The following is a 22,293-nucleotide window of genomic DNA, read 5'->3' as shown; positions in this document are numbered from 1 at the left end:
AGCTTTTTCAGTTGCATGCCCAATTCATTGACTACCTCCTTCTCTATTTTATTCATCTAAGCATTCAGAGATATAAAACTTCCCCTAGGAAATGCTTTCATTGTATCCCATAAGTTTTGGTAGGTTGTCTCATTATTATCATTCTCTTGAATGAAATTATTGATTGTTTCTATCACTTGTTGTTTGAACCACTCTTTCTTTAGAATTAGAGACTACAATGATGACATGGTGTTTCCATACTTCTTTTCACACCTTAACAAATCTCAAGCCAGATTCCCTCAGTAATCATATGAACATGTTTCCGAAAGTAAGTTGTGCCCTTCTAGATACTACTCTACTACTTTGAGGCCAGTAGAATCTGATCTAGTACACTGAAAGAAATTCTTGAGACAGTACTTTAGTTAGCTAGTTGTTTGTTATAACAGACAATTATTAAGTAAATTTATACAAGCTCTCTAGCTGTCTGGGCATTGGGGATACAAAAGTGAAATATACCACATACTTTACCTTGAAAAATATATAATCTAATTAGGGAAATAAAACACATATAGAGAAAACTAAAAAGTCACTTAGAATGTGGAAAGTACAAGGAATTTTATTTTATTTTTTTTTATTTAACTTTTAACATTTATTTTCACAAAATTTTGGGTTACAAATTTTCTCCCCTTTTATCCCCTTCCCCCCCCAAACCCAAGCATTGTAATTGCCCCTGTGACCAATCTGCTCTCTCTTCTATCCTCCCTCTCTGCCCTTGTCTCCGTCTTCTCTTTTGTCCTGTAGGGCCAGATAGCTTTCTTTACCCCTTAACCTGTATTTCTTATTTCCTAGTGGTAAGAACATTACAGTTGATCCTAACACTTTGAGTTTCAACTTCTTTAGCTCCCTCCCTCTCCACCCCTTCCCTTTGGAGGACAAGCAATTCAATATAGGCCAAATCTGTGTAGTTAGTACCAGGAATTTTTAAAAAAAGGCAGATTTGGGGAGGTAGGGATTCAGTCAGTTTTAGGGTAGTTATGTACATCTATCTTATCCCTAAATATTGTTTTCTATCTGTTGAAGAGACAAAAACCAAAAATTTTTCCTCCATAATCAAAGTAACTATTCTACTTTTTTCCATTTAAAAAACAATGTTACAATCCAGCTAGGATTCAATGGTATATTTAGTATAAGCCGTGGGTCTAATTACATTTTCTGCCAAATTAGCAGTCAGTTCTCCAAACTATATTAGTTAAATGGTGAATATTTTCTCTAATTTATACACACACATACGTGTGTGTATACATATATGTGTGTATAATGTTTTATCAGTTTATCTGTCTGATACCAGGAATGAATACCATGACTTACAAATATATTGGATTTAAGTAAGGGAGCATTGTGCAAAATCACTAGCTTAATTTTCTCCTCCAGAGCTATCAGGGTTCAGTGGCAAAATAGATATCAGGATGACTACAGATGGCCCTGAATGTAGTAGGAGACTTTGGCCTTTTTTAAGCTAAGGTCTTTCCCAGATCTCAGTTTGACTAAGGCTACATCTGTATTCAGTGAATAAGGCTAGATAAGAAATCAGTCAAAAGATGGGTTAGTTTGCTTACTTAAAGAAATAGAAAGAAATTTTCAGGAAATGTTACAAAGATCAATACTGATTTTATCAAGATTTTCTCTTTTGACACAGTGGCTACTCTCCACTTTCTGATATTGTATAATAAAACCAATTCATATCATTATGCTTATATAAGTAAATTGACACAGTTCTCTAAATCATAAATTGTGAAATAATTGATTTAACATCAAGAACTTCAAAAACATATATAGTGTCATAAAGGGATTTATTAATCTCATAATAATCAATATGATATGTATAATGGTTACATGAACTATCCAAATATTTTAGAACTCCTATTTTCTGAGGCAACTCTGACTATACCTTAAAGCCATAAATCAAGGACTTTGACATGATCACAATTCTAAAATTCTTATGGTCTTGTGGGTTGTCTCGTCTTTCTTTGACTTCTAACCTAATTTTTCATCTTAGTTGGAACTTCATATTCTTGTTCATCAAATTTTCCTAAAATATTAAATTCTGATCAGCTGCATTACACTATATTTTGACCTTTACCTCCTTTTTTCTCTCTATTTTTTTTCCCGATATTATTTCTCTTCCATATTTTTATTTTATTTCATAGTAACATTTAGTATTTTAGTCCTTCTGTGGTATCATTATAATTTGTACCTCCATTATGTACCCACATACAACATATACACACCCAAATACACCAATGTACATATGTCAGGATATAATGAAACAACTGTCTTCATTATTCATACATTGTGAATAGAATTTTTAGAACACATGTGTAAATCTCATAGTTCAAATGACTTTTAAAGTCTATGGAAAGATTTTGTCATATAGCATATAGTAATTTTGTGATGTATTTCCCTTCCAGTATGATGAGCAAAAGAAGGAAGTATGATGTCCAAAATGAACTTAGTGAAGCTTAAGCTTTATTAAAAATGGAAAATTATCTACAGCAAAGTTCATAACTTGAAGATCAGCAGTCCCATGTTGAGGAATCCCAAGCAAAGAAGAGGTAAGTTCATTTAAATTAAGTATTAGTTATCTAAGAGCACTGTAGGTATATATATGTGTATATATATATATATATATATATATGCATTATATATATACACATACATAAATACATATATATGTGTGTGTATGTGTGTGTGTATGTGTATATATATGTATGTATGTATGTATATTAGAGCAATAAGAAGGAAATCACTGGTCCAGAGTTAAACAGCTAGTATGTGTAAGAAGTAGGACATGAACCCAGGTCTTTGTGGTTCCAAGTCCAGTTCTCTGTCCATGGTAACATAATACTTTTCATGACACAAAAGTCTTGTCAAATGGAATAGTAATATTACAGAGCTAGGTAAAGGACAATCAACCTCATATTCTGCAATGACTTAGTTTCAATATCTTAATAAAACCCATATTGACTAGAAGATAAAAGTATCCCTCAGGACCCTTGGGAGGTCTAAAACAGTAGCTGGGGAAAAGAGCTAGAAGTCTATGACCATGTGGGTCAACAATCAGGCTCCCAGGTATGTGAAGAAGGAAGGTATTAACTTTCAGTCATAATACATGAGAGCAAAGGAGTTACCCAGGGAAGATCCACTGTACCCTAAAGAATCTAGCAAAAACCCTCCCAGAAAATAAGGGATGAGGTAAGAGTGAATAAAAATTCCTGACTTCTAGGTCATGTGACTTGACATTTTATCTGACCTGACAACTTCTCAAATCTCTCCAAAATGAGAAATGTGCACCAAACATAAAGCAATTTTAACTGTCACTGTGGTCTTGGATACCAGGAACCAAAAGGAAGGTTGACAAAACCCATGAGATAATATCTACCTTGAGTTCATTTAGAATTCTCCCACACTAATAGCATCAAGGCTTCATGAATCAACTTGATCCATACACTTACATCAAAACCCAACCTTGGACCCTGATCTCTCCCTCTTTCTAGTCCTCTGTAGAAACATAATTTAGTCTCTGGAAGATTTCTGGGGCCTTCATGGAAAACTCCATGGCAGCACTCTGTTCTACAAAAGATCTCTGAGAGTAGAAGAACAGAGGAAACAGGGAAGGATACATATCTGAACTTGAATCTCTTTGGTCTTTCATGAATAGAAAAACCTATAAGGAAATATGTGAGGAGGAAGGGGATAGGATTGAAAAGTGGAGGGAAGGAGAGATAGGCCTTACTTTGTTACTGGGAATGGGTTGTACTGATGAATATTCCCATGGGTAATGAGATATTCTATAAGGGAAGATAGGGTTCATGTGTTGGGTATCTCACTGCAGACATTTGACACTCACTAGCTGTGTGTCCTTGGGCAAGTCACTTAACCCCCAATTACCTCATCCTGGGTCATCTCCAGTCATCCTGATGGATATCTGGTCACTGGATTCAGATGGATCTGGAGGAGAAGTGAGGCTGGTGACCTGCACAGCCCTCCCTCACTCAAAACAAAGTGAAGTGCAAGTTATGTTATCATTTCTCTGATGGCATGGTCTTCTTCGGCAACGAAGGATGAACACACACATTGTCTGTGACAATTTGGTATTTTGAAAGACTTGCCTTGGAAGGAGGGAGGGAATTAGAACTTTTCAGAGTAACTGATCATAGGGGACTGGGAAGGCAAAAACCCCATGAGGAGATTTTGAGGCAAATAGGAAGGAAGGTGATCAAAAGGAGAGTATAAGAAGGTGGACTTCATAATCAGAGACAAGATGAGGGAAATGGTTGCATTGTGCAGTATCTTCTGTCTTCTAAGAATATCTATTTTTTTCAGGGAGTGAGAATAGAAAGGGAAAATCTGAGGGGTAAATTCTACAAGGTAGTGGCAAAAACTGTTTAGAGAGAAGACTCCAGAATGGATACTTGAGAATTTTTAACTCTATTACAAATACAGAAAATAAGGAGAAACTAGATAATTACAGGGGTCTTCAGCCAAAGAAAGAGGATCAAGAGTAAACAAAAAGAGAAGACAGATAATGAAGAGAATGAATGAAATAATTTTTTCCTAAGAACAAAACCATTATATTTCTACAAGTATATATAGAGGATTTTGTAATATGGATGGATTTTATGAATGGAAAATAATACAAATATGCTTTATTTTGAAAAAAATGTTTAGATAGGTAATGTGACACTTTGGAAACACTCTTGCTTAACCATGTTACTGAACAAAAACAATGCCCCTTAAGCACAAATACCTTCCTCTTCAATGTGTATTTGGCTTTAGGAAGACGGTACTTGGTTTTAAAAAAAGGCTTCATGTTAAGGCATGGTCACCTAAGTGTAAACAACGTAGAATGAATTCACCATTCATAGTGCTAACATTGGCTAAAGCAAATCCAACGTGTCTCTATGTTTTGAGAGCTACGAAACATATACCCTCACCCCTCTCCCGGAAAGGCTGCTGAATCATAGTCTAAGTTGAGTTCTTGACAGAGAGGACTGAAGAAGATCAAATAAGTTTTACAAACCATTTAGAGTGAATTGACAGAGTTCCCTTCAAGTACATTAAGAAACAAGTAGCAATCAAAAGATACTTTAGAAGTTATTCTCACTTTGGTGCAAATCGTTGTTTTTTTTTTTTTTCTGATTTATGCACTTTCGGTTTCATACACTTACAGTACAAACTCTAATAGTCTGCCACAAAGCATTAGAGCACAATATGGTTATTATTTCTTAGGCATCTGTATTATTCAGGTTTTAATATTTATTCTTTTATATCCAGACTATGTCAGCAGTTCTTGAATATTATATTTATGTATATATGTATATGTACACACACACAAACACACACATATATATACATACATACATAAATGGAGTAACTATGTTCTAAAATTTCAGATGCCTATGACAAACATGTTTCTAGGGGGAAGAGAATTTTCAAAAAGAGGATAAAAGCAAATAAATTCATTCAGAGGGAATGTGGGTCAAATCTTTGGATTAAAAATAAATAACACAAAAAAAACCCAAAAAAAATTTTCCCCAGAGAAGCTGGTCATTATGAAATTTCCAGAAAATACCCTTTTCCACCAAAGACATCTAAACAATCACATTCCAAATATTTGAAAATCTCAAACTACCAGGATGCCATTAAGTGGCAATCAGTAGTAAGGAGACAAAAGATGTCTGCTGATACATCTTGCAGCATAGCATCTTTAGCTATTGATTCACTTGTAATAACCATTAGCTTACCAGAAGTGCTATGAAAGGTAAGGGTGAGAGTGTATTGAACACATTGTGAGAGGGTTTTCATGGCTAGTCCAGGACATATCTCTTTCTTTTTCAGTGTTAAAAAAAAATCAACTGAATTTAAAAAATCCTACAAGTAGATCCAGTCATCAAAGGAAGTTATATGTCAAGGACCACACACACACACACACACACACACACACACACCAAGATAATGCTGTTGGTTCAATAGCACTCTAAGAATCTAGACAATTTTTAACTTTGAAAGCCCTAGCAAAATATCACATTTGTTTATAAACCATCTACTTATAAGACCATACTTTGAATCATTTTTTCTTTCTTTCCTCCCTCCCTCCCTCCCTCCCTTCCTTCCTTCCTTCCTTCCTTCCTTCCCTTCTTGTTCTTCTTGTTTTTGTTGTTCTCCTTCTCCATGTTAAAGTTGGAGAATTTCACATCTAGCCTTAAGCATTTTGCATTTCTTTCCGAATATCATACCTGAATATCTTGTTCTAGTAGACTTTGGTGTGGGTGACTGGAAGCTGCTAGCTCAAAACCTTGAATGTGGTGTTTGATATTGTCTGATAGTTCTTACTAATAATGGTCTGATACTTATTTTTAGCATGTGCTATTATTTTAATAAATTCCTTGACAGCTTATATATCGTCACTAACAATTATTAAACCCTGTACATCACTGTGACTAACCAATGGAAGGAACATCACCATCTTCATAACAATGGACCTGAATCTTAAGCATTCTAACCCCCTGAGCTATAGGTAGTGTAATGGACAACTTCCACACTGATCTCCAATGAGCACTCCAGAAGTTTTTATGTCAAAATTGGTGCCTCTCAATACAGACAATAACATTCTTCTACCTATCTATAATTTTAGCATAAACAGTACAGAAGCCATTGCAAATAATCATGTTTCATATAGGCCTTTAATGCACTGTCATAGGACTCCCTCCATGACTTCAGAGCTCTATGTTTGTCCTTGAATTAGAGATCATTTGCTTCTTTCCATAAATGATCAAACTTAAAGGAAACTTTGTTTCTTGGATCTAAAAAAACTGCCACTACCCAAATCACCATGTTCTGTAATTAAGACCTGATAATCATATCCTTACATTTTCACTGACCCATCTTATATTGGGTGAATGCATGGGCTGCCCTTTCCTGAGAAGATTTTCATCAGTAAGTAGTAACTGGACATCATTAAACACTTCATTAAATTATCTGGCAGAGGATGAGGGATGAGCTTGGCAGCTATCCACACCTTCTCCACATCCTACACCTGATCCTTGAAGATGGCCATCTTGGATTGCTCTGTGAAAGAAATTTTCACAGAACTACGTGAAGGGGAAGAGAGAAACAGTGAATGTTCCTGAGAGGAAAAAAGTGAAGAAAGAAATGACTGGATAAAAGCAGGAAAAGTAAAACCCTTTCTGTTGTTTGTCCTTCATTTTTAGAGAATCAATGACATCATGATGTTGGAGAAATGGGTTCAGGAATCACAGACAAAAGACAAAGTCCCAAATGGCCCAGCACTCCATCTACCTAAATGCTCTATTTAAAAATGAGAAGAGAAGCAGATCATATGTTTCTGAGCTATGAGTAAGAGATGTATTTTTACCAAACAAGATAGATGTAAAGCCAATTACAAAATATGAATTAGAATAACTGATTATATGAAACTAAAAAACTTCTGTAATCCAAAACTAAAGCAACTAAGATAAGAAAGGAAAAAAGCTCAGTACCAAAATCTCTAATAAGTCATCGGTATCCAAGATATAAATAATGTATAAGTAAAATATGTATATATGTATGTGTGTATATATAAACTACATGTGTATATATGTGTATATGTCTGTATAGGCTAAAGGATATAAACAAACAGTTCTCAAATGAAGAATTGTGAAGTATTCATGCAGACATGAAAAATGATCCAAATTAATAACAAGTAAAATGAAAATTATAACAACCCTAAGGTTTAACACACATCCTACACATTGGCAAAGATGACCAAAAAATGGTAATGTTGGGGATCTTATGTGAAGATAGTTACACGAATACATTGTTGGTGGAGCCAAGAATTGGTATGCAAATATAGTGATGAAAATGTCCATACTTGTTAAACCAAATATTCTACCACTTGGAGCTTATAGCTCAAGGAAACTACTGATAAAAAAAAGTCTCCATAGACACCAAAATGTTTATGGCACATTTTTTGTGATAGTCAAAAAGCCATGTAGATGCCCACTGATCATTGGAATGTAAATAAATTATGGTACTAAAAGTAATAATGATTATTGTGGTCTAAGAAATAATGCCATGAATATAGAGACTCATGGAAAAATCTACATGACCTGATGAATATTAAAGGAGGCAAAGCCAAGAAAATGATATGCACAATTACTGCAACACATAAAGGGAAAGAACAATCACACACATACACAAAATTCAAAATTGAATGTAGCACAATGATTGAGATAAAACATGACTTTCTAACTGCAAACCTATCCCTTCATAGAGGTGGGAAGTCCATAGTTGTTAAGTGTTACACATATTTTCATATTTTTTCAAAATTTTAAATAGTTGGATTAATTTTTTATTTTATTTTTCTGTCATTAAAAATATTGTTTGTTATATGAGATGGCTCTCTGGGATAAGGATAGATGGATCGTGGAGATAACAACAACAACAACAAAAAAACAAACAGCAGAAGCCAGAAATAAAAATTTATTTTAAAAAAATCCTTCTATCCCTTATAGTACCTCTTGTATCTTTCAGTGAAAACTCTGAGTTTCCACCTGTCTGCTCTTTCCCATTTAAAAATGGGATAGTGTCTCTTTTGAATTTTTTTTCATGTTTATTCATATTACTCAAAAGCATTTTGGTGTGGAGAGAACATTGAACCAAGAGTCAAAAGAATTTTATTCTCATTCCAGTATTACCAGTAGCTATCTGTGTGACCTTGGGCAACTACAAAAATCCCTTGAGAATTCAATTTCTTCATTTGTAAAATAAAAGAGGTTGGATGAGATAAACTTTAAGAGTAAATTGAGCCCTAAGTATCATAGCATCATGAAACCACCAGCTGGAAAATGTGATGTAAAAACATATTCAACAGACATTGGCATTAGACTTCTAAATTCTTAAAATACTGTGGGATCAGAGCAGTTGTGATCTAAAACTGGAGAGACATGGCTATGCCCAGTGAAGTCAATTTTTTTGCATTTTCCTAATTTATATTTTTTCATAAATAATGAGTCATTAAGATTATATCAAAATTCCCCCCCATCTCTATTTATAGTTTTTGCTTTTGCTTTTTAAGATGAAACAAATACCATCCCTCAAATATCCTAGCAAAGTTGAGGGCTTGGTCATCATCATTTTATTAATATATGAAATGAGTCTCAAACTGCAGGTGGTGCTCTGCTACCACTTAGGACTATAAGTTGAACTTCTTTTAGATTCGGTTTTTGGGAAACCACAATGTCATTTTACTTTACTTCAGTGTTGTAGACCTCTAATTTAATTTAAAAATTTCAGTTCATGAATCTCCAATAATGATTTTTAAAGGTTCCATAATTTTCATTTCTTTTTTTAATGAACTAGAGGAAAAAGACTTTTTAATCTAAAAAATCTTCAGGAGGGAGCCAAGATGGCATAGTAGAAAGACGCACATACACATAGCTCCGAACCCACAACCCATAGAACAACTACAAAGAAGTAACTCACGGCGAATTCTGCACCCAGAGGCCACAGAACATTGGAGCGAGGGAGATTTCTGTTCCGGAGAGACCTGCAAACCTCTCGTAAAAGGTCCTTCGTGCTGCGGACTGGGCGCCGGGACTGGGAGCTGAGTACAGCCCTGCCACGGCCGCGGCACCGAGAGGAACAGATCCGAGCGGGCTTCAGGGACGGGATCTCCAGCGGCCACACAAGTACCTCCACCCACAGGTGACGGGGGTCGGTGAGAGAGTCCCTTTGGCGGGTCGAGGGGGGAGTGGAGTGCCCCCGTGGCTCGGGCCCCCTCGGGAGACAGAGGCTGAGGGGCAGCGGCGGACCGGGGCTCCCCAAGCAGGCAGGAGCCTGGATCCATTGTTGAAGGTCTGTGCTTAAACTCCCTGAGGGAACTGAGCCTGAGAGGCAGCCCTGCCCTCACCTGAGCATCTGAATTTAATCTCACACTGAATAGCAGCCCTGCCCCCGCCCAAAGCCCTGAGGCTGGAAGCAGCATTTGAATCTCAGACCCCAAACACTGGCTGGGAGGATCAGGAGGTGAGGTGGGTGTGAGGAAAATATTCAGAGGTCAAGTCACTGGCTGGGAAAATGCCCAGAAAAGGGAAAAGAAATAAGACTATAGAAGGTTACTTTCTTGGTGAACAGGCATTTCCTCCCTTCCTTTCTGATGAGGAAGAACAATGCTTACCATCAGGCAAAGACACAGAAATCAAGGCTTCTGTGTCTCAGCCCACTCAATGGGCTCAGGCCATGGAAGAGCTCAAAAAGAATTTTGAAAATCAAGTTAGAGAGGTGGAGGAAAAGCTGGGAAGAGAAATGAGAGACATGAAGTCAAAGCATGAACAGCAAATCAGCTCCCTGCTAAAGGAGACCCAAAAAAATGTTGAAGAAAATAACACCTTGAAAACTAGCCTAACTCAATTGGCAAAAGAGGTTCAAAAAGCCAATGAGGAGAAGAATGCTTTCAAAAGCAGAATTAGCCAAATGGAAAAGGAGATTCAAAAGCTCACTGAAGAAAATAGTTCTTTCAAAATTAGAATGGCACAGATGGAGGCTAAGGACTTTATGAGAAAGCAAGAAATCACAGAACAAAGCCAGAGGAATGGAAAAATGGAAGATAATGTGAAATATCTCATTGGAAAAACAACTGACCTTGAAAATAGATCCAGGAGAGACAATTTAAAAATTATGGGACTACCTGAAAGCCATGATCAAAAGAAGAGGCTAGACATCATCTTTCATGAAATTATCAATGAAAACTGCCCTGAGATTCTAGAACCAGAGGGCAAAATAAATATTCAAGGAATCCACAGAACACCGCATGAAAGAGATCCAAAAAGAGAAACTCCTAGGAACATTGTGGCCAAATTCCAGAGTTCCCAGGTGAAAGAGAAAATATTGCAAGCAGCTAGAAAGAAACAATTCAAGTATTGTGGAAATACAATCAGGATAACACAAGATCTAGCAGCTTCTACATTAAGGGATCGAAGGGCATGGAATAGGATATTCCAGAAGTCAAAGGAACTAGGACTAAAACCAAGAATCACCTACCCAGCAAAACTGAGTATAATACTTCAGGGGAAAAATTGGTCTTTCAATGAAATAGAGGATTTTCAAGCATTCTTGATGAAAAGACCAGAGCTGAAAAGAAAATTTGACTTCCAAACACAAGAATGAAGAGAACCATGAAAAGGTGAACAGCAAAGAGAAGTCATAAGGGACTTACTAAAGTTGAACTGTTTACATTCCTACATGGAAAGACAATATTTGTAACTCCTGAAACATTTCAGTATCTGGGTACTGGGTGGGATTACACACACACACATGCACACACACACACACACATAGAGACAGAGTGCACAGAGTGAATTGAAGAGGATGGGATCATATCTTAAAAAAAATGAAATCAAGCAGTGAGAGAGAAAGATATTGGGAGGAGAAAGGGAGAATTGAATGGGGCAAATTATCTCTCATAAAAGAGGCAAGCAAAAGACTCATTAGTGGAGGGATAAAGAGGGGAGGTGAGAGAAAAACATGAAGTCTACTCTCATCACATTCCACTAAAGGAAAGAATAAAATGCCTACTCATTTTGGTATGAAAACCTATCTTACAATACAGGAAAGTGGAGGATAAGGGGATAAGCAGAGTGGGGGGGGATGATAGAAGGGAGGGCATGGGGAGGAGAGTGCAATTTGAGGTCAACACTCATGGGGAGGGATAGGATCAAAAGAGAATAGAAGTAATGGGGGACAGGATAGGATGGAGGGAAATATAGTTAGTCCTATACAACACAACTATTATGGAAGTCATTTGCAAAACTACACAGATTTGGCCTATATTGAATTGCTTGCCTTCCAAAGGGAAGGGGTGGCGAGGGAGGGAGGTAAAAAAGTTGGAACTCAAAGTGTTAGGATCAACTGTTGAGCAATGTTCTTGCCACTAGGAAATAAGAAATACAGGTAAAGGGGTATAGAAAGCTATCTGGCCCTACAGGACAAAAGAGAAGATGGAGACAAGGGCAGAGAGGGATGATAGAAGAGAGAGCAGATTGGTCATAGGGGCAATTAGAATGCTAGGTGTTTGGAGGGGGGAGGGGAGAAAAGGGGAGAAAATTTGTAACCCAAAATTTTGTGAAAATGAATGTTAAAAGCTAAATAAAAAAAAAATGTAAAAAATCTTCAAAGGTTAAGTATGCTCTCCTTTTCTTAGATTTTTTGTTATCATTTTAGTTATAGTAAAACTTTATCTATTTTTTCTCTTAGTCCTTCCCATGATTTACCTATCACTGAAAACTTAAATCTCTGACTCCCTTACTTCCTGCTATCATAATATGCATATTTCATAAATAGAAATGAGATTGTTATGAAATACCATTTCCATTTTTTCTTTGTAACTTTCTAAACCACAATTACTGATTTTGAACTGCTTGAAGGATAAAAAATTCTGCCTCTTTTACTAGAATAGCTGTTCTGATGGAGGGCGTTTGGGGAATATACCTTTCATGAAAAAGTAGGTGGTAAAGTAATATTTCTAGGGGTAAAAGAGAACTTGGAAATCATTTAGTCCACAGAGAGGTTGAGTGATTGACCTAAGAACTCAAAGCTGGTTAGTGGAAGAAGAAGGATTCAAATACAAGGCCTCTGACTCCAAATTCTACATCCTTCCCAGGAATCAATGTTACATCCCATTTGCAAAGAGATCCTCTCTACCATAGTAGCATTTCATGACTTTTTTCCTCTCTCAAAGTTCAGTGGTAAAACATTGAAACCTATACTTGTACCTAAAGTAAGACATGTAATAATGTACTGAGTTATATTATTTAGAAAGTATCAATAAGGTTGTATTTCAATAAGAAATGAAAATTTAACAGACAGAATAAAATATTCCTGTAGTACATGTGAGAACTGAGAAAATGTGAAAATGTGAGAATAACTTATTTTAAAGAAATGAATATTCTGAGGCTTAATGTCCTAAAACAATATTCTGTAGAAAATAATCAGGAATCCCTGAATGTCCAAAGAATACTGAAGATGCCCTGAAAATCTCATCATAGTTCACAAATCTCACTAGACAGAGAATTTTAATAATAGGAATGAAATACAAATAATTTAATCACTAACAACTTTGTTTTTCTCTTAGGCTAAGAATAAGCAATAATATGGATTTAATATTTTATAAATACAATTCATGTTTTTTCACATGAGATTACATAGATATAGACACACATCGATCCCAAAGATTCCATTACTTTGATTCACAGGATGATCTTATTTGCAATTATGTTCAAATTTTTTTTTTTTGAGGAAAAACCTCTCTTGTGACACATTGCTTCAAAATGAGGAAACCCATTTAAATAATCATTATCTTATATTCACATTTATTTAAAGAAAAAAAAACTATTTCCTATTAAGAATGGGCCTGCCTAGTGGTTATTTAAATAAGTTGAGTTTTTTCCCTGTACCTTACATCTTGACCTTATTCACCATAAGTTACCATAAATCATTTATAATAAGAACATTGTGTGTTCTTTATGGATTACATAGGGTTATCTACCTCGTAAAGCAAGGAAATCATCCATTAATCTCCAGGGCAAATAACAATTGTGACATCTATCATAGAGAGCTATGTGACTGTGTGGGCCCTTGCGTAAACCCTATAAAAAGGAGGGTGTTTGACATGCTAGTGAAGAGGAAACGAGGAGTCAACTCAAGAGTTAGGGAGAACAGCATTCCCTTCAGTGAAGAGGTGAAGTCCTTTGTGGCTTCACAGTAATTCACTGTACAGGAAGATTCTGCACATTCACCAGCATCTTTGAGAGAGAAGCACACCTCATCACAGAGAGGACATTACATATCAGGGTGCGTAGAAACTGTATTACTTTTTCTTACCCCTGGAACTTCCCACAGGTTATACAGATTTTGTCTAACAAGATTTTCATGTGGTTTTTTGGTTTACATCAATAAAAAACCAAATTTCTCAGGTAATGCTCTGAAGTGGAAAAACTTATATGAGTTGCTTTTATTCACCACAGTGGTTGGTAAAGATTTTATCCTGCTTTCTTCATTCAGTTTTTGTTACTGTTGCATGATTTCTCTTGCTTCAAGGCTGACTTCTTTCAGTCTTACAAGTGAAGAAGACTCCATCAGTGGTTGTGACAAGAGTTGAACTTGTGTCTTACAAAAAAGTTGAAGTGCAATTTTGATTTCATTTATAATCATTTGCTTCATTGTGACAGCAATTAAGCCTTCACTTTTTGCATATTTAAACTTTTCATTTTGTTCATCCTCTTACAGAAGGAGAATTTAAAACTTTTCTATTTCTTTTAGAAACTTGCAGAAACATGCTAAGAGAATGGATATAAATACCCTTTGCTTCTTCTATATGCTTTCTTTCTTCCCAAGGAATAAATATTTGAATGATAATATACTCTTCAAGGAGAACTTGGCTTTATTTTTAGCTTTAACAGGTGTCTGACTGAGGAAGGAAGGCAAGGGAATTCTGAGTAATCTTTGTTTCAACATCTCTGTCTGTGTCCCTCCACGCGTTTCTCATTTTTCCTAGATAATAAAGATAAGAACTGGATGAGAGCTCAATCATTCATTGATCTCTTATTTGAAACTCATTCCTTTAGTTAGAAAAGGATTTCAAGTTGACTATTTATGCCTCTGTTCAAAATGGGTTAGTGTCCCTTGAATTCATGTGTTTTCTTCAAATATAATCTTATAATATATAACTATATAAAATTCATTATGTAGGGTTATATACAGCTGGAGAGTAACACATTCTAAGTGATGAAGGACAATGGCAGAAATTCTGTAGCTTGAATCTGTAAATATGGCGATTTTAACTCTTTCGAAGGAATAATAATCCCTTGTTTTGAACTTGGCAAATACTTGGTATACTTCAATGTGATGTCCTGGGCTATTATGTAGATGAAATCTGTGGGTCCTGAAGGGAATCTGAACATTTCCTTTTTACTTATTTCAGATACACAAAAATGGAATCCAGAGGTAACTGCCAGCTCCTGCTGTCACTGACTCTTCTCAGTGCCTTCTGCTCACAAACACTGGCATTACATTCTGAAATCTATTCTGCCATGAGGTAAAATGTTGTTTAACTTGAGAAGTTGCCATGTCTCTCTCAGCTCTGCTATGAAGTAGTATGAGGGGCCATAGCCTGCTGACCACTTAAAGTTTAAGCTATTTGAAAATGAATCTTTTTTATTTGCTGACCTTTAGGGATTTGGTGTTCTTACTCATTTTACCCCCCCCCCCCCCCATCAATTTCAGACTATCATAGAAATGATTATAATTGTACCCTGGAATTCACTTCTCTGGTTTCAGCTAAAGCAATAGGATGTAGGCTATGGGTAGGTCAGGGCACATCTCCAAATAATCCCAAAAGAGGCTTTTCTTCTTTACTTTCATTTTTAGGGTCATTAGTACAAAATATTTTTTAAAGCATCAATTAGCTTGGTGCTTCTTCTCATGCAACACCACTTGTCTGCATGGTATTTTAATTGCAGGTGTTCTCTTCTGCAATGCATTAGATAAGGATTTCGGGAAATAGTACAAATATCAATATTGGGTTTTTTATTCAAAATTTTTACTTGTAGCATTTTCACCATGTTCTAATATTGTGTATTACAGTCAAAAAGATAAGGTCTTTTGGGGCATATAAATAAACCAACTCAAAGTTCTAAACCATAGATATTGACAGAATTAATTCAATATGAGGAACATGAGGTCTTTTTAAAAATGCAGTTCATATATGGTATATGTGAATTGTACAAATGTAACATGATTTGATTTCTATCACTAAATATTTAGCTATTCCATCCTTCATGATGGATTCCATATTTCATAGCTTTAAAAATTTCTTATGCTAATTAATTGGAGGTAGAGCAAAAGGTATATCTTTCAGGGTTTTGTTTAAAGTAAATTTATGCTAAAACTCGAAAAGAAAAAGAAGTTCCCAGTCTGAATCTCTCCTTCTAGTTTCATTGATTAAAATGCTTTTCCAGTCTCTATAACCCTTCCTTCTTCCCTACTTATCAGACTTTTATCCAGCTGAGTAAAAATTGCTCTTTTGTCAGGAGTATTCATTCTCTAAGGGAATCAATCAAAACAGGCTCCTGTATGTCTCTGAAAACTGCCCAGAAAGCAGTTAGTTCTGAGACCGAACAGGGGTAGCACTACCAGAGTATTCTCGAGTGTAATGTAAGATACAGAGGTATCAGTGATCATTCCCCTTCTTGGCCCAGGTAGCAATCCTGCACAATGTCACTTTCGGAGGGGTACATTCTCCTGTAGGATGCTACATTGTTGCACATTTTAAGAACTCTGAAGATTGACACTTTCCTTGAGCTGTTTTAGTTGAAGGGGCTAAGGTAATGAAATAGGCTTGTTATTTTTGTGGTCTGATTTTTCCACCCAGCTTCCTGAATTTCACTCTTAGAAACACAGCTAGCTATATGGTTATGAAGAAGTCATTTAACTTCTGTATGCCTCTTTTTTCTTAAAGTAAAGATAATGTAACTAACAGCACACATCACTGGGTGGTTGTGGGGAAAAGAGATATATGGGAAGGGAATAAGCATTTATATAATGGTTACTACATTCCAGTCCCTGTTCTAAGCACTTACAAATATTCTGTCATTTGATCTTCACAACAACCCTGTGTGAGGTAAGTGCTATTATTATCATTTTATAGTTGAGGAAAATGAGGCAAATAAAGATCAAGGGTCTTGCCCAGGGTCACACAGCTAATAAGCATCTGAGGCTGGATTGGAACTCAAGTCTTCCTGACTCCAGGGCCAGCACTCTATCCACTGTGCCACCTGTTGCACTTTGTGAACCTTACAAAGCTATAACAAGAATTCCTCCTCATTAAATTAATGAACATAAATGATTCCCATACTCTTATTATTCCTACCTTTTCCTTCCTTCCATATCTTTACATCTTCACTTTTTTCTTCCTGTGTTTGAGTACTTTTTCTGCCTTCCTTAGAACTTAATGCCCTTGTGCTGCAAATCTGCCTAGGACAAGGCATTCTCATCTTCTGCATTTCATTATTTTTCCACACTCTTCCTCAGCCTTCTATTTCTTTAAATGATAGTAAATTTCAACCTCCTTGTTGTTTTGGCTTTATGTTTTTAATTTTACCCCATGAGAGGGGTAGATCTTTCAGGCTTTGCTTGGTAGTTTTCAATTTGTATAATCTATGTTGAACATATACACACATATGTGGATACATACACATGCAAAGGCATGTACATCATGGGAAAGGAAAGACTTATCTGTTTTTATTATCTGTTCACCATTAATAGAAAATTATTTTTTAGGAAAAATTCTAAGTGTCTTGCTTTGAATGGTTTTTAATGTTTCTAGAGATGCTTTGTCATGTGGTAGTCTATAGCAAATTCATGGTGTTTTCCCTTTCAGCAGGCTAGGCAGTGGCATGCTGTTTGATGGCCCTAATGAACCTGAAAGAAGTTCATTACCTGAAAATGAGTTGGTTTTTGAGGGTGATTCCACATCATTAAACAAGTGAGCTCATTTATATTATGTTATCTGAGAATTTTTGACAGAGTTCTGGACCTGGATTCAGGAAGACCAAAGTTCAAACCTGAGCTCAGATACTCACTAGCTTTGTAAACCTAAGTAGATCATATCCTGTGCCTCAGTTTCCTTTCCATAAATATAATGTTGTTAATTTGTTTAGTCATGTCTGACTCTTCTTGAATGCATTTTCATGGTGTTTTCTTGGCAGATATAATACAGTGGTTTGCCATTTCCTTCTTGAGGGTTCCCATTTTACATTGAGGAAACACATTAAGTGACTTAGCCAGGGTCACACAACTAGTAAGGGTCTAATGTTGAAATGGAACTCAGGTTCTCCTGACCCCAGGCTCAATACTCTATCCACTGCACCATCTAATTCCCATGCTGGTTGTGAGGATAAGAGGAGATCATATTTGTAAATTGCTTCAGAAATCATAAATGTTATATAAATGGTAGCTATCATCATCGTCATCATTATTGTTGCATTAATTAACTGCACTAGTCCAGGCCATTCCTATACCACATGACAGTACTGTGTGTACCATAAAATTGATCAGTCTAGCTTACCATGATTCATTCATATATCATTATTTCCATATCCCCTACGATTATGGGTTTTCTAGGTACATTATAAAGAGTCAAGTTGATCAGATCTTTCACTAGCACTCTATTCCACAATTCGCATAATGTCTTAGTCTCTGCCATTCACCAAGAGCATTCAGTGTTCAAGGGCTACATTGGAGCTGCTCTCCATGTAGTCAGAATTCTTAGTTCTATCCAAAGAAACATCAAAAACTATAGGTAGACTAAAAATTAAGCTTGCTGTCTTTAAAAGGCAAATACATCCAAATATTTGTATTTAGATGACCATTTGTTGAGAATGGGAGATTATTTACTCAGATTAGACTAGTCTATTTTAAAATCTGTCTTTATTCTTCCGTTCTGTGATTGCCAATGTGTTCTGTTCCATTCACCTTAACACAATTAATTAATTAAACTGTCAGTCAGTAAGAAATAAAGGCAATGAATGCAATGACGCATGAGAATCTACTTAACTGGGCATGAATCCCTTCAAAAGAGTAGAAAACAAATCTTTAGTTTAAACAATATCTATGTTCCGGTTATTTTCCAAATTATTTTAAAGCTGTAATTGAATATAATGGAACTTTAGCCAGTAGACATCATTGTCATAAAATTTGGATTAAGATCATTTTGCGTTTAAGGTGATAAGACTGGAATAATAATTGTCATTTCAAGCACTAATATAATTTGTTATTAATTATTCCAAATAATTTTCTTCATAATGTTGAAAAACAACACTTATATTCTATTATCTTTTTAAACAAATATGAATATTTTAACCTTTAAATGACCTTTCCCCCACTTTAGAAACAGAAGACAAGACCCAAGCTTCGATTTGTCCCAGTATTTGGGGGGAGAAGCTGCTGATGAATTCATTGAAGCTATCACTGGAATAGTTTGGTGAGCCATTTATTGTTACTAACTGCATTTCAATACACTAGTCATGAATTTATTTTTCACTAACAATGATATTTGGTTTTTGTGTAAAAATGGATATTACTTTAAAAGTATTTTGACCTATTCACTTTGTTAATTTGTTGCTTTGCTGTCATAGTTGCTAAAACTTTTAATCTAATGTTTCCTTTCCCTCCATAGCGATTACTGTAAAAAAAACCATGCTCCAGAAAGGAGGCACATTGATGGAGTCTTTACTGACAGTTACAAAAAACACCAGTTGAAGAAGGCAGTCAGGGAATATTTAAGAAAAGTTTTGGGTCCAAGGTAAAGGAAATGTGTGTGCGGATGAGGCAGGTGTGGGGGGAGGGGGTGGTTTGGTGGGCTATAAATGGATAAAGTATAAATGTCAAGACTTAGTACTATGTTTACTGGTTCCAATGTAGGGAGCTAACTCCAAGAGCACTATCTTCTCATGATGGCTCACTGTTCTCACCTCTAGGGGGTCACTTTATTCTCAAGGTATTGCTCACATCAAGGTTTCCCCAAATGCTAATAAAGGGAACCCCAATCTTCAGTACAAGTAGTTGTGATTGTCTAAGAATCTCAAAATGCATTTTTCCCTGGTCTATCACAGGCCAAAAGAAAAGGAAAAAGACTCAAAGTGATGCTCTACAAGCAGAACTGATGCATGGCTTCCTAATGGTAAGTCTAAGTAAGCAGTAATCACTCTGCTCTAGGGACAACTGCCTCACCCTGTAAGTCTGCAGTAAGGTTACAGTGGACAGAGTGCAGGACCTGGAGGCAGGAAAACTTGAGCTAAAATCTAGCCTCAGACTCTTACTAGCTGTGTGACTCTCAGAAAGTCACTTAATGTTTGTTTTCCTTATTTTCCTCAGCTAAAATGAGGATAATATTATTGACCTCTCAGAGTTGTTTTGAAGATCAAATAAATAGTTTTTGTAAGGCATTTAGCACAGCACCTGGCATGTAGCAGGTATTACATGAATCCCTATTCCTTTTTTCCCCTTCTATATCCAAAAGTAACTTTGCATGAATGTGCTTCTTTCTTAGGGGAAACATCTCCTCATAAGAGTGGGGTACTTCATATTAGCAAACCACTTTAGGTTATACAATTCTGGTTTCTACAAATATAGAATCTAACTCATTAATCAACTTTGAACAAATAATTGTGATTTCTTATCACTTATATTAAGAGTTAAGAGTGAGCAATTTCATGTTCTGAAGGGTGTCCTGTTTTTATTTATCCCCTCCTTTGTTCTTGTGCTGAGATGTGGAACAGAAATTGTATTTCCTTTTGAGAACCAAGTCATGATTTTTTTTCTTCTCCAAGATTAGATTAGATATCTTCTTAATATATACAAATTTTCTCTGAGGTAGAATACTAACGCTTCATTGTATAGAAATAGTCAATATTTAATACTACACCTGCTTGGCCTCTAATAATTCATTTCCTTGTCTTTGAGTCATATTCTTTGAAAAGTAACCCATCTATGAACTAGTAAGAACATGTAAAGTGTGATTAATCTTAAGATATTTATTATAAAGAAACTAAAATTTTTCATTAAAATATTTGTTTTTGAAATTATATTTTCTATTTTTCAGAATTCTTGAAAGAAATCTATGATAAACAAATTGACTATTTTTTAAGTGCTACGCCAATCTATCAAAAAAACAATCAATATCAAATCAAACCCATATATGTTGTACTGAAAGTTGTGATTTATTTGCTTCTCATGTAATAAAAATCATGTTTATACTATAAATATCATTTTACAGATCTTTATTTAAATCTATTATTCAAATCAGCAATATGCATTATATAATATTCAAATACTTTCTATCTGTTCATTTAATAAATGCATTGAAAAAAGAAATGAATACTGGCTTTCAGCATTCCTTGGTTCCTGTCAATTTAGAAGCATGACAACAGAGAAAACACCTTTATAAAAATATGTGTTATCTGGGTCAATTTATAGACTATCCATAATTTGTGAACATAAGTAAGATTATTCTATCCAAAAAGAAAAACAATATATTCTGTCATGTTCACAGAACTTTGCGGGGTTTTTTGTTCTTTGGATTTTTTTTAATTCTACCTCTAAAAGACACCCTTTATTAGAGCATCACTAGAAACTATCCACATTTACCTTTACAGTTTCTAAAGCAAGTACATGCATTGCAATAGAGTCACCCTTGATTTAGGGTCTTGACTCTATGAATGTAGCCTTGGTGTGTGCAACTCTCACTGGATTCTCAGTTTAGATAAGTGTGCAATGACATTGGGATAGATAGATATGTTGTTTTACAGGACAAAGCTTGTATCCATGGGCATTCATTATAAATCCCCAATGCCATTAGCAATCACATAAGAAGGTGGATCCAGAGACATACAAAAAGGGTTTTGATTTTCACTGCCAACATGTTTATGTGTTTGATTCAATGAATCAATTTAGTGATTCATAGCCATCTATAAAGAGTATATTCAGAAGAATGTAGATACTTAGAGAACTGACTAAAAATTAATGACTCATAAATTGGCATTTACATGAAAATGTCAGATTGAAACATGTCTGCATTTTCGATTAATACAAATGTAGCCACCATAACTAATATACATGGATTGAAAGGTAGAGGTTAAATCACAAATACCAGATTCCATCACTGAGTGAGTAGTTTCACCAGCAATGGTGAACTGGACACATTATATCCTTTTCTTGAATTGTATCTGACTATAGTTAACCTGTGAATATTTTCTATTGAGCACCAATTGTGTGCAAGGCATCATGTTAGGGATACAAAAAGAAGGGGGAAGTGCCATTCATATCTTCAAGTAGCCTCCTAGGTGTGGATCTAAGAAATATGTCCTTAAAATGATAAGGGGGCCATAAATCTACCAGAACCTTTGCAAAAAAATAATAAATTTCCCACCCATTCTGAGAGTCAAGATAGTGGACTAAGATGTAAGTCAGAGTAAGACATAAGTCACTCCCACCCTCACTTAGTGATCTCTGTAAACCCAGGAAATCTCAGCCTAGAAAAATCCTGGAACAGTTGAGCCAACAGAAAGATGGAATACAACAATCCTGTAGCCTAGGAAGCTGGGGGATTAACAGGAAAGGCCCCTTTCATTCTGGAGGAGGGAGAGCAGTAGAGGATAGGGAGCATCCCAGTAAGCCAGCAGCAAACATCACCTCAGCAAA

The 22,293-nt window shown here is 35.7% G+C and overlaps 2 protein-coding genes and 1 pseudogene across 2 annotated transcripts in view; 1 reads left to right on the top strand and 2 right to left on the bottom strand.

Annotated features, from left to right (window-relative positions):
* The window catches only part of MYCT1 (MYC target 1), an 83,504-nt gene that overhangs the window by 23,969 nt on the left and 37,242 nt on the right, over positions 1 to 22,293 (bottom strand). The window lies entirely within an intron of this gene.
* LOC140527069 (F-actin-capping protein subunit alpha-1-like) lies at positions 6,175 to 6,801 on the bottom strand (annotated as a pseudogene).
* LOC140527070 (VIP peptides-like) lies at positions 15,020 to 20,851 on the top strand. Its single transcript, XM_072643732.1, has 5 exons — positions 15,020 to 15,130; positions 18,983 to 19,075; positions 19,271 to 19,396; positions 19,707 to 19,774; positions 20,696 to 20,851. The coding sequence occupies exons 1-4, from the start codon at positions 15,027 to 15,029 to the stop codon at positions 19,735 to 19,737; spliced, it is 354 nt and encodes a 117-aa protein (XP_072499833.1). The 5' UTR covers positions 15,020 to 15,026; the 3' UTR covers positions 19,738 to 19,774; positions 20,696 to 20,851.

This window comes from Notamacropus eugenii, chromosome 2, assembly GCF_028372415.1.
Source record: "Notamacropus eugenii isolate mMacEug1 chromosome 2, mMacEug1.pri_v2, whole genome shotgun sequence".
Taxonomy (NCBI): domain Eukaryota; kingdom Metazoa; phylum Chordata; class Mammalia; order Diprotodontia; family Macropodidae; genus Notamacropus; species Notamacropus eugenii.
The sequence above is the reverse complement of the archived record's forward strand: the minus strand, read 5'-3'. Positions and strand labels throughout refer to the sequence as shown.